At 40.0% G+C, this 12,500-nt stretch overlaps 1 protein-coding gene across 1 annotated transcript in view; it reads left to right on the forward strand.

Moving 5' to 3' along the window:
• LOC125895807 (glypican-5-like) overlaps positions 1 to 12,500 on the forward strand; it is a 70,653-nt gene that overhangs the window by 20,198 nt on the left and 37,955 nt on the right. Inside the window, exon 8 of the mRNA XM_049587932.1 lies at positions 10,319 to 10,439. Coding sequence (XP_049443889.1) covers positions 10,319 to 10,439 — 121 coding nt within the window. The remainder of the gene's footprint in view (positions 1 to 10,318; positions 10,440 to 12,500) is intronic.

The following is a 12,500-nucleotide window of genomic DNA, read 5'->3' on the forward strand; positions in this document are numbered from 1 at the left end:
CGACCCAGGTGCAAGGTTTGATTGTGGATTCAACTGACCTATGGCTAAGCCATGCCCCCCTCCACTCACTCGGGCAAACTATCAACATTCAGTGACCAGCGCTATGGCAGGTGTCACAGTACATGGCATTTTGCAGGAGGCAATTGATGATTTTTGGAGACATAATGATCAGATGTCATTGAGAAGTAACCGAAAGGACCTAAACTATGCATTGGAGGAACATATTCATCATTTTATTGTTGAGAAGGTCGATGAAAAGCTTAAATTAAACGTCACGGCCGGGAGGAGGTGAAGGGTCAGGGAAACGCTTAGTATGCTATTTACAGAGATAGCACTGGCGATCTGAACTGGTCAGTGGCGAAAAAAAGCACTTTTAATGCGCAAACTTATAGGGGACGCATTTGCCCCAATATCTACCTCGTGGCTGCCGGCAATACTGAACCAATTTTAAAACGAGTTGTACCTATGAATCATACGCACACATACACATGGGGAAATAGGGCCCAGGTTGAAAAATACCGAAGTTATCCTTTAAAGTGTAAAAAATACACCTCATCGCCCATCCTCTCAGGATACCTTTTGTCAGAGTTGCATGTACCCCATGCACACCGTTTGACCATTTTTAAACTTCAAATTTCCGAAAAAGCTCATAAAACCAAACAAAACTGACTTTCTGTAATGCATTTCAATGAAGGTCCAGGCAGAGAATGTCCGAGTGTATGGGAATGACTATATGCACTGTGATTGACTCATCGCGTTTGAGGGCAGGACTTCACCATAAGTCAATTGGTAATGACCTGGTATTGCCAAGTGAAAATGTGCATTAAATAAATGATTGTTTTCGCAGTAAGGAAAGCTGTAGTTTTATGAACATAAACTACACAAGTAGTCTGATGTGCCAGAGCAGGTTCTAAAGAAAAGTAAGCACAATGGATAAAATGTCTTTTGTGTAGAAGTGAAGTGTTGTGTTTCAAGGCAAAAGGTCAGTTGCCTTAGTAGTCATGGCGGTTCTTTAAACTTTCAAAGTCTTTTTTTAGCCGTTAAGTCTGAGTCCTGGCCACTGGTCTCTTTAAAAAATGTCTGTAAGAAAAGATGCCATATGCACATGCCTAACAAAATACCTGCCCTTACCTTCTTGTTTTTCTTCTAACATTGAAGCCACATCTCTGATCATATGTGGAAAGAAAACTTTGGTGAAAGCTATATGTTACAGCTTAAAGTGTGTAACAATGTTAAAACATTTTGTGTTACATAAAATCTTCTTAAGCACTGTCATTACAATTTTAATTTCCTATCTACACTCAGCCATTTTAGCCCGGCCCAATCTGCTGAAAACCAGAAGTCTCCTCACTCCTTGTAATTTTTGTCTGTACATCAGTAAGGGGAGGTTTCTGAACATAAACAAGACCGTAAATGAAATATTCGGACATCCTCAGACTTTCATTATCTGTGAATTTAGTTTCAGGGTTTTATTTAGAGGAACAGGACACTCAGCCCGTGTTGGAGTACAGCCAGTCTGTGCCTCTCTGACCTCTTTACATCTTCTTCTCTCTTCCATCTATCCATCCACCCGTTCATTCATTAATTCCGCCATCCATTCATCTCTCCATGCTTTTATTCAGACCTCCATTCATCTCCTCCGCCCTCTGACCCACTTCACTTACAAATGTCTGTGTTGGTGAGAATGTGTGCATGTGAGAAAAAAAAGAGAGATAGGCGGCAACACGCACAGAATGATGAGAAAGTCTAAGAGTGTATGATAAAGGAGACGAGGGCGTATTATTAGCTCTCTTCTCTCTTATACGGATACAATGATGATGAAGATGCTTAGGACCATGTTTAGGGGAAGACGCGTGCAGCATATAAGTAGGCGTCAATTCCTCCCCGATCCCAAATTTGAGCCTCGCCAAAATAGAACCCAGTCATTGAAACAGACATTGCTAAAGGCATCTTGAGCAGCATCTTGCAGAAATTGTTATCATCAGAGTGCACTCCTGCCAAAACAAGAAAAACATTTGGAGGTGAAAGAACTAAAATACCTCTTACATTTTACTGAAAATAAGCAGGAGAAAGGCGCACTGAAGAACTGCAGTCTATTTACGATATGTACAATATTCAACAACTTTAAGTCAAAGTCTCAGAATATAACCACCTTGAATGACTCCAACAATTTGGAGACCCACGAGTAAACACTGCTGTCAGCTGCCAACCCAAACTGAGGGCCCTAGGCCATATACAGGCACTGGCAGGACATAATTGGCAGCAGACTGACTTCCAATCCTGACCAATGCACCATATCCACCTACACAGATGGGGCACTCAAGTACACACAGAGCAGAGCACAGAATAATATTACAGTGGGTCAGTATGATATACACATTCAGGTAAAACTTGTTTTTAGAATCATGGATAGATTACTGACAGACACATGCCCAGGGGCCCAAAGTGTCAAGGGCCCCTTTGGCCTTCAGCTGCAAAATATCACTCCGAGAGACACATACTGACCCGGAAGAGACTCAGAATGACCACAAATAAATGAAGACAACTACAAAAACAGCTGCAAAGAGACACAAAGAGACTCCAACGAAAAGGGGCAACCACAAATAGACACAAAACAGCTACAGAGATGCAAAGGAACTACAAAGAGGCTCAAGATGGCCGCAAAGAAATACAAAAAAACAAAAAAAACAAAAAAAAACAATTATGAATTATGTGTGTCTTGCTCCTGTGTAGAAGAAGAGGTTGGGCATTCTGTGATTCTGTGCCCAGGGGCCCATTTTCTCATATATCATCCCTGATTAGAATAACCATTAAAATTATATCATGTGGCAGATACAATGCTTTTATACAATTACCAGAAATGTTAAAAAAAAAAAGAAATCCTGTATAGAAATAATCCCATATTTGCACACATGATGCCATAAGTGACATTAGTGACCTCCATTAGACTATATACAACACACAGCAAATACAGTCCACACTTGCACAGTAAGCACATCATCCAAACATCACCATCGTCATATTGTGTATGCTTTTCTATTATATAATTGACAGAATAGCTCTCAGAATGACTGTTACAAAGTCAATATACATAACATAAAAGGAAATTGAGACCATTTGACCTTCAATAAATGGTGTCAAATGGTGCAAATGAAATCATGAGTGTGTGATATTCAATAGAGTTGATTATGTCTCTGAACTCTTGATGGACTGGCCTCTGAACAAGATAGTAAGTAAGACACCTTGAAACTGAATTAGTCACAGTTAAATATTAGAAATATATTTTTTGAAGCTTTTTAAACTCACTGAATTGTACTTTTTACCATGTGGCCAGCTGTAATAGCTGATTTCGTCCACAAGAGGGAAGCATCTTATCACCAGCCTAAGTAACGACATTAAGTCTAATCCCACCTCTGAAAACCTGCCACACCCGATGTGTTGATGTATATTGTGTGTTTTTTCTTAATCCATTAAAATTGGGTTTCCATCAGACACTGATGCTTTACAGAATCAGGGTAATAATGTTAATAGGCAGGGGAAGAATTGTCCGGAGGCAGTGAGGAGGAATATGATAGATAAAGAAAGTGAGACTAAGTGTAGTTTCTCCAAACCTATCCAAACCACAGCATATCACTTCCATGTCTTGTACAAGAGGTACAGGCATAAGCCTCAGGTGTCAGTACAGTGTGTGTATGTTTGTGTATGTGTGTGCATGTGTGTGTATGTGATACAGCCATGTAAATGACTCCACAGGAATGCAGCTAGATTTACAATTGAGGTTGTGACTCTTATAATTACACACCTCCCTCGGATCAGATCCCTATCTCAGGTAATTTCATTTTCACTGTGTTTGCGCGAGTGTGCATGTGTCCGTGCATGCCACAGTCACTTTAAACGTCACTGTTAACAACCCCACAGTAACCGAGGGCAACAGCGGCACAGCTTTGTCATTATGGTGCTGGTGATTTATGTCTGTCGTTCCTCCAGATCTTATTAAGTGTCACTCTCTGTGTCGTCTGCAGCACACTCTCTCCAATATTATCATCTCATCAAACAGACAGAGAATCCAGACAGTCTGTAATCTGGCCAACAGCTCATTCAAAACACTGACAGTTTCCAATACATTCAGCTGGACAGCAGATATTGGGCGTGAGAATCTGCTTTAGATGTGCAGCTGCTGTTTGATATCTTCTTCTCCACTTGAATATAAAGCACAAGCCACAATGTGTGATTTATTACTGAGACTATGAAGATTTATACGTTTGCCAAATGGTAATTACAGGTAATAGAAGAGAAATTATTTTCTGTAGCTTCAGTGACCTTTACACCGATAACTCATGTTTATCAATGCCACCATTTGTCATTTCTTTGTACAAAAAGACACTGAATTGATGAAAGAGGCAAAAGATCTGATGTCTGTGAGTCCAATCAAATCACTGACTTTCACTATGTCTGATGTACTTATCTGTTCCATCTGCTTGAACACTTTAATTTTAATTGAACTTACCAATACTAAAAGGCAATCAGGTTAAGATAAATAAAGACACCACCTCGTTACCTTCAGCCTCAGTAAATCTGATGGCTGTTAAGCATTTAGTGAGAATGATTTTGGTTCAGCTTTCAACAGATGTTCAGTTGCTGCTGGCAGACTGTTTTGAGAATGTCTCATCCTGCAAATAGTTGCATGCATCCAACTCTGGATCTCTGCTCCCTTTTTAGCTTTTCACTGCGGGGCTGTACTAGAGATGTTAGACAGCTGATGGGAGAAGCAACATGAATCCATTCCTTAACCTTTTATTGCACCAATTATTACAAAGCGTAGCCCATTAACAATTGATCTGACATCCTCCATAGTGATAGTTATGGAAATTGCCTCATGTAGTCCCTCTGCATTTGCAGTGGAGATTGCAGTGGCCCTAATAAATATTGTTGTCCTACCTGTCACATATCCTGGAATTGCTGATCAATAATAGCTGAAGGCATTCCTCCTGGAGCACATATATCAGTCTGCTTTTAGAGTCAATCCTAGCCCCACCTCAGATGTTATTATAGTGCCAAACAATTGAGATAATGGGAATGCTGTCCTGTATATTATAGATTCATCAAAAGCATTGGATACAGTTGATTATTCTTTACTTCTACAGAGATTGTCCTCTTTAGGATCTAGAAGGGATGCCTGGCAGTTGTTTCAGAGCTATTTATGACAGTAACATCAATGTGTGAAGGTAGGGACACTTCATTCCGAATACTATACATTTAAGCCCTGTAAAGTTCACCAGTAATGTGATTAAAATTTCTTCCATGCTTGTTCATCAAATACATCTTTATGCAGATGATACACTGTTATATGGTGTTGTTGATTCTGCTCAGATAGCTACAGAGAAATTATAGCTCCTCCTCAATTATCCATCAAGGTACTTAATGCAAATACAAAAAAACATCTCTCCTCAGTATCTAGAGATATGCAGGTTTATTGCAGTAATTTTCATATCTCTACTGTGACTGGTTTTATATTGCAAAGGTCACAAAATATCAAAACCCTGGTATCTGTCACAATGAGAAATGTTCATTAAAATATCTGAAACTTGGAAGTAGCAACAAAAGCCCAATTTCTGCACAGAAACAGTTTCCCTGAGCTGTGGGGAAAGTATTGTTGTTTTCAGTGCCTTATTATGGGGATGTAATCTATAGACATGCTTCTGCCTCCACCTTAGGGTCCATAGACTCTGTTTTACCATTAAGCTCTTGGATTCATTACTGGAGATAATTACACTACCCACGACTGCATTTTTCATGATTAGGTCGGTTGGTCTTCCTTTACTGAGACACACAATAACCCTTGGTCATTACTTATCTACAAATGTCTTCTTGGAAAATTGCCATTGTGTGTGTGTGTCTTTTAATGCTTTGGAAGGACTAACTGCTGTGTTGTTGTTGTTGCAGTGGTCTCATGAAACGAACTGCAAAGCCACTTTATACACTTTTATAACTTCAAAGTCATACATGATAATGGCCTCATACGTGTGTGTGATGCTTGGTCTAATTTATTTTGTTTGGTTTGTGTCTGTTTATTTGTATCAGTTGGTTTATTTGTCAGTGTAACTGTAAAGAGGACGATGTGGTAAAAAGGCACGTACACTCAGCCAACCTTGTATAAATAAAGGTCAAATCAATTGCCTGTCTCTCTTGGCTTTATTGTTACTAATTAAGACTCACATTTCTAGCTTTAATGAATACAAAGGAAAAAAAACACCAATATGCCAGAATATGTGTGAGGTGTTGCCAGTCCTGGGTATGTAGCAGATTCAGATGTGTGGTGTTGACACTGATCCCTAAAATCTTCGCTGGAGTCTGAGGAATCTTGGGATTTCCCCTTGGGGCACAGTCTGTGGTTTTTAATTGCGCTTTTTTTTTCATCCTCCCTACTCACCCTCCTCTTTTCCTTTCAACCCCCCCCCCCCCCCCGCCCCCCCCATCCTCTTTCCTCTCCTATTGTGCTCTTTCTATTGCCTTGGATTTTATAAATCAGTTTGGGGGGGGGGGGGTTGCTGAACCTTTTATCATATGTGTTCATGCATTTACATGCAGAACAATATCCTGTTAGTACATAGGCTACTCCGTCAGTGTTTTGGGCATGTCCGTACATGTGGCATCATATCCTGTTTTTATCAGCCATACTGTCTGACCCCAAACACACAATAAAAGCATAATTAATTTCTTACTTAGCTGGGATGCACCATAGGCTCTTTTGTTGTTCACTGGTGTGTCTTTTTATTCAGTGTAAGCAGTTTCCATGGTGATAGTGTTTAAAATGTTTCCTTTGTTTATGTAGCAATACATAAGAGATCCATGAGCTATGCTCTGTCTCATAAGATAAGTAGGTTAGCCAGCTAACTTAACTTTACTTCCCCTGGAGCACGTTATGATCAAATGGTTTTAGAAAATCAACAAATGGCCCACCCACGAACAAATCAACTCTCTGCTTCAGTTTACACTCAGTGTTTTTTGCAGACCACAGATGCACAAATAATAGATAGAAAGGCACCGATGCTCAGATATGTGATTCTTTCACAGTATTTCCATCAGTGGTTGTTTTAGTGTTACTTATTAGACGCTTGTTGAGCAGCTCACAACATGAGAAGAATCTCAAATGTAATGTCTTGCCCAAACAGAGCCTGCACCCATAACTGTTGTAGCTTCACTATAGCTGTTCAGTGCATCCTCAAAAACCTAATTATATTCTTATTGAGTTAAGAAACCAGGCAGACCTTTAACCACAGGTTGCATTACAAAGTAAATGAAAAGAAATTAAAAGAAACAGTTGCTGTAGAAAATATGATTAAAGCAGACTATGGCGTGATCACACATGGATTTGTCCAGCATTGCATATGTGATGCCTAACGAAAGGCCAAAACTTATGCAGCAGATTCTGACGGTGTCATGTCTGTTAACCTCTTGTGTCATAATTCCATTGTTGCACAGTGAGAAGGAGCTCCCACTCATGTTTGTGCACAGTGTTAAAGTCACAAAGACCGTCATTAATTGCTCTTTTCCTGTAGCCATTATGTTTATGTTCATTTACAGTGCAGTTTTTTCCCAGTAATCCTCTCTGCATCGCACAGCAGAAACTGTAATAATGCACCTCATCATGAAACATAAGAGCAAAGCTAGCAGCAATTATTTTTTTCCCATACCCACTCCAGGCTACTGAATATGTTGAAAGTGTCAGCTGTATAATGTTTAATTTATTTCATTTAGTTCGGTCTCTATTGATTATATTTATTATAGCTGTGTGCTGTATTCTTTTCCCCCCACTCCATTATATTATTTTTGCCTCTCTAATGACCTTATTTTCCCACGCGGTTCTGAAGTCTCACCCTCTCTTAAATTAAACATGCAGCTCTTGATCTGTTGATGGTGTGTGCCATTGGCTGCATATTTAATTTGAACTTGCTCAGAGCTGGATTGGAAAAGCTATCTCACAGAGACAGCTCATAAGCACCTCTGTGAGACCAGTTATAATGGATTGCCAATGTCAGGCTCAGTGAAGCCAAAACATAAAAGGACTCAGGTGAACTTGCTTTGTGAGTCAGGCCTCAGGACACAACACTTTGACTTGAGTAAGACGTTAACCAGGAAATGACATTTTATCAGGAAAATAATATGCATGAAAACACAATCTGTGTGAGAATAAAACAAAGATCTCAGAAAGTTAATTAGAGACTTCATGCATCAGACTAAGTTTCTGGTAAGATCCAATTCCAGACCAGCAGGGTTAGCATGGCTCCAGAGGTTGGGCTCTTTACCACTACACCATCTCTTGGCATCAGCCACGTCAGGGTTTTTTATTCAGCTTACATCCACCATGTGTCTGCTCTCTGGTTCCCACAACCCTTTTGCCCTTGTTGCCATAGCCAGAGTGTGTTTGTGTTTTCGGGGGTGTGGACTCAGCGGTTACGGAGTTGGTGGCTGATTGTATTAGCTAGCAAAGCTGGTTTGGAACATGCAGACTTGGAAAAATATGACTCATGAACTGTTGTTTCTTCTATTTTGCTTTCTCTCACTTTATCTTCCTCTTGATCCACCCACTGCAACCCCCCACACAGAAAAAAATGATGTGATTCTTGCATGTAGCCCACTAAGGAAAGAAACATCAATATGTGGGATGACAAAGGATTAAACTCAGTGATGATGTTCTTTTGCCACATTCCGGCCAGTCTACCCATTTTGTCATTTAAAGGAGTTTAGTATGATGTTTGTAAATGCACAAATCTTCAGAAAAAGTATCTAGAGCAGGTAGACTTAAGAAAACCATCCAGATGGAGCAGAGGGAAGAACATTTTAGTTAAAAAGCCCATGGCTTAAAGAACTAGAGGGGCATTCAGAGAACGCAGACCTCTGCTGAGGCCAAATGACCTATCTCACAGTGTTGATGAAAGTGAAAAGTAATTTGTATATTTGGCCATGATTCAGATCTGCTCCAAAAAATTTCCTGGGGCTTTTCCTTGCCCCATGCTACACTGTTCCACCGGGTTTAATGAAAATCAGACCAGGAGTTTTTCAGTAATCCTGCTGAAAAACTGACAAACCAACAGAAAAACAGGCATGAACATGCAATGGCTGCAACCTCAAGGCTTAATTCCAGCGTTCTAAAGCAAAGACTGTGGCCACCAAAGGGTTGGGAAAATTTTGTGGACTGACCAATCGACCAACCAACAGAATGACTTGCTGGTCGCAGCTAACAAACCAAACTGAAACCACAACATTCTTGGCAGAGGTAATAAAAGGTAAAACCCCTGCTCTTATGGAAACAAAATATGCACACTGTGGAGAGGATGCTGGGAGCCCAGTTAGAAAGATAAGATTAAATTGACACCATTTAAATCCATCACGAAAATCAAAGTAGCTGTATGTGAGTTGTTCAGAGTACATGAATTGTACGCAGCTCTCAACATAGAGGTGGCTGAGCCGACGGCTGGCAGCTAACAATGCTACCAGTGTGAACAGTGTTAGCAACAGCAAAAATGCTGACAGAGCTAATGGTGTTAACATGAGGCAGGGGATTATGCTTCCGCAACAATGCCATGGGTTGGGACAGAGTTTTCAGCGGTAACTGCTATATGAGCTCAGTGCAGAGCAGCGGCGATAAGCTAGCTATTGGTATACACACACAGGGGCTCAAATGCACCAACATGCGCCACAGCAAAGAACAGAGAAGTTTGGATTATACACAGAGGTAGCATCTCTTCCGTTTCTGCTCAGGACACCATTTCTTCACTGTACAGAATGTCCTGTACAGCTCCTTTAATACAACACAGGCTAACTCCATAAAAAATACTTTCTTTGAAGCCCAGTAAAAGTCAAGAAGTATTACAGTCAAATATAGTTAATTTTTAAAATTAAAGAGACATTTTATTCATGGAGTTGAATGAATCATTTAACAACCTGTTCTTAATAAAAAATCTCTGTGACTTCAACAAGGTGATTAAGATTAAGATCAGCCTGCCAGAAGATGAACTCATGTCACCATAGCTGAATGTCTCAAGTGACTCCTCTGCTTGAATAAAAGTCTGTATTTCTTTGTTTCATTTGCCAACAGTTAACTTATTTTACAGTGTGTGTGTGTGTGTGTGTGTGTGTGTGTGTGTGTGTGTGTGTGTGTCTGCACATGTTGATGTGAATTACTACACCCTGACTGAACACACTAGTATAGTGACTGTGGGAAACTGGGGCAGGAGAGCAATACACACACACACACACACACACAGAACTGGGACAGAAAGTACTTTATGTTTTCTCTTGTTCTGTCTTTCTGTAGTTATGCAGGTCGTGTGGTTGGCAGCAGTTTAAAAGGCCAGAAGGAGAACCCAGAGATGACCGTCCGTAATGCAGATCCTGTCCTGAAGGGGGCGAAACAGAGGCTGGAGCAGCTAACACAGGTACACACATGAGCTCACTTCAAAAAAGAAATAGTTGGTGAGGTAAATCTTGACCCATTCTCAACAAACCCTGTAAGGGTTTAACTTGCTTTCAGTGTGATAGACCATTCCAAGGTTTCTGTTCACAGAGGTGCTATTTAGCTTTTTGTGATGCTAACGGTAAGGCCTACAGAAAGCAACACTGATTGGTCGATCCAGTTTGCATAAAAACCTTGATCCAGAGCAAGCCATCTTGATATAACATTGATATATGTGGTCCACTGTGACCCTGTGATCTTTCAGTATCTCTATCTATGTATATAATATCCTGTGCATGAATAGTTTCCTAGAGGATGACTCTCATTGTTTTTGTGGACCCTCTGGCCTTTATTCTAGCACCACCATCAGGCAGAAATGTCAGGAAATGTAATGGACAGATGGTCATGAAATTTGCCCCCAGAGACGTTTTCCATTTTAGACACACGAACATTTCTTTCTGTCTTGCAACATCATCATTAGGCCAAAATGTCAACTTTGCATCAGCATGAACTTTGTAATGTACCTCATAATCTTATTGGCATCTCGGCATGTAAAAATCTGATATGGACATTGATATACTGAGTTTTTTATGTCACATAGTGCTCCTCCCAGGACACGCACACAATGAAGTCAGCATCTTTTCTCTTTGACTTTAACCACAATAGTGTGAGCTGTGACATATTTTTGCTTTGGGTTGGGATATTGCATTCATTAATTCATCCCACTGTGCAGACTCTGCAGTAGCCTCGGTTGTAAAACTGTATTTTAGAGAACCTGAGAGTGGATGTAGTTCTAGATAAAGTCAGGAGGATCTGTGCGTGATTTTATAACAGTTCCACGAAGCATTAATATCTTCCGAAGTCACCTTGGCCGTGACACCACAACGTCTGAAGGTGGTTAGCATTCTGCAGGAATGTTCCTACCTGCCCTTAATGGACGGAATTATTCATATCCGTACCTAAATGATGATGCTATTGTTAGTTTGATCTTTTGCTGTTATTATTATAGTGAAATATTGAGTTCAGCCTCTTGGTGTTTCTCTAAAGTGTGATGTAGGTGTGATACACAGTTGCTAAAGCAGGGTTCTGGTTTGTGTGTGTGTGTGTTTGTGATGTGTCCTCGTCCTCATCTGGCTCTAAATCATTCGCTATCACCTCATGTGTGAACCGCTGCTTAATCCAATAAACTTAAATGTCAGCTCTGTGAACAGATGTAGATAATAACATGCAATAATAAATGAATTAATTCAACAGTTAAGCTGGATTTATGCAGCACTTTCAAAGCTCTGAACAGCATGGTAATATGGTGATATGATTTGCATGAATGATTCATAAAATCATGGGAATATGATTTCATAAAATGATACATCAAGGTTATCCATAATGATGATTCATTATTTGCGCTAAGGACCATGTGGCTGTTTTTGGAGCACTTTGGAGAGAGTCAGACAGGCTGATAGGAAAACAGGAAGGCAGAGAAGTCAACAAACTAACTACATTTACATGCACAAAATATTTAGTTTTTTGCCCTTATTCCAAAACAGCAATAATCCTACTAAGCTGTTTACATGACTAATGAAAATGAATATTTCACTAATATGTTTACATGTTTATATCTACATACATATATTTATATGTTTATGTTTACATGTTGACATCATTCTCAGCTGTGTTTGACAATGGGTCAATGTCCTTTTGCGTCCATGAGTGGTGGACTTTAGTGAACACATTCTTCCTTTTTTTTGTTCCTTCAACTATCTTCTTGAAAAGGTTGGCATTGCAATATTTGCACATGTCCACAAACCTGTTGATATCCAAGTCTTTCTTAATGTTCAAAGGTAGGTGTCTCCTTCTGACCACTAATGTGTGCTTTTTTGGGGGCATGCAGCTTTACACCAGCCTTACAAACTGTTGGTGTGTTGGACCATAAACTGGTAAGAGGCTGTCTGTCACAAACTGTGATAAAAACCCCAATCGAGACACATTATCCAAATGCACAGTATACATGTCCAAAGACTGCCTGCTAGTACTAGTGTGCATGTAA

This window comes from Epinephelus fuscoguttatus, linkage group LG10 (assembly GCF_011397635.1).
Source record: "Epinephelus fuscoguttatus linkage group LG10, E.fuscoguttatus.final_Chr_v1".
In the NCBI taxonomy this organism is placed as follows: domain Eukaryota; kingdom Metazoa; phylum Chordata; class Actinopteri; order Perciformes; family Serranidae; genus Epinephelus; species Epinephelus fuscoguttatus.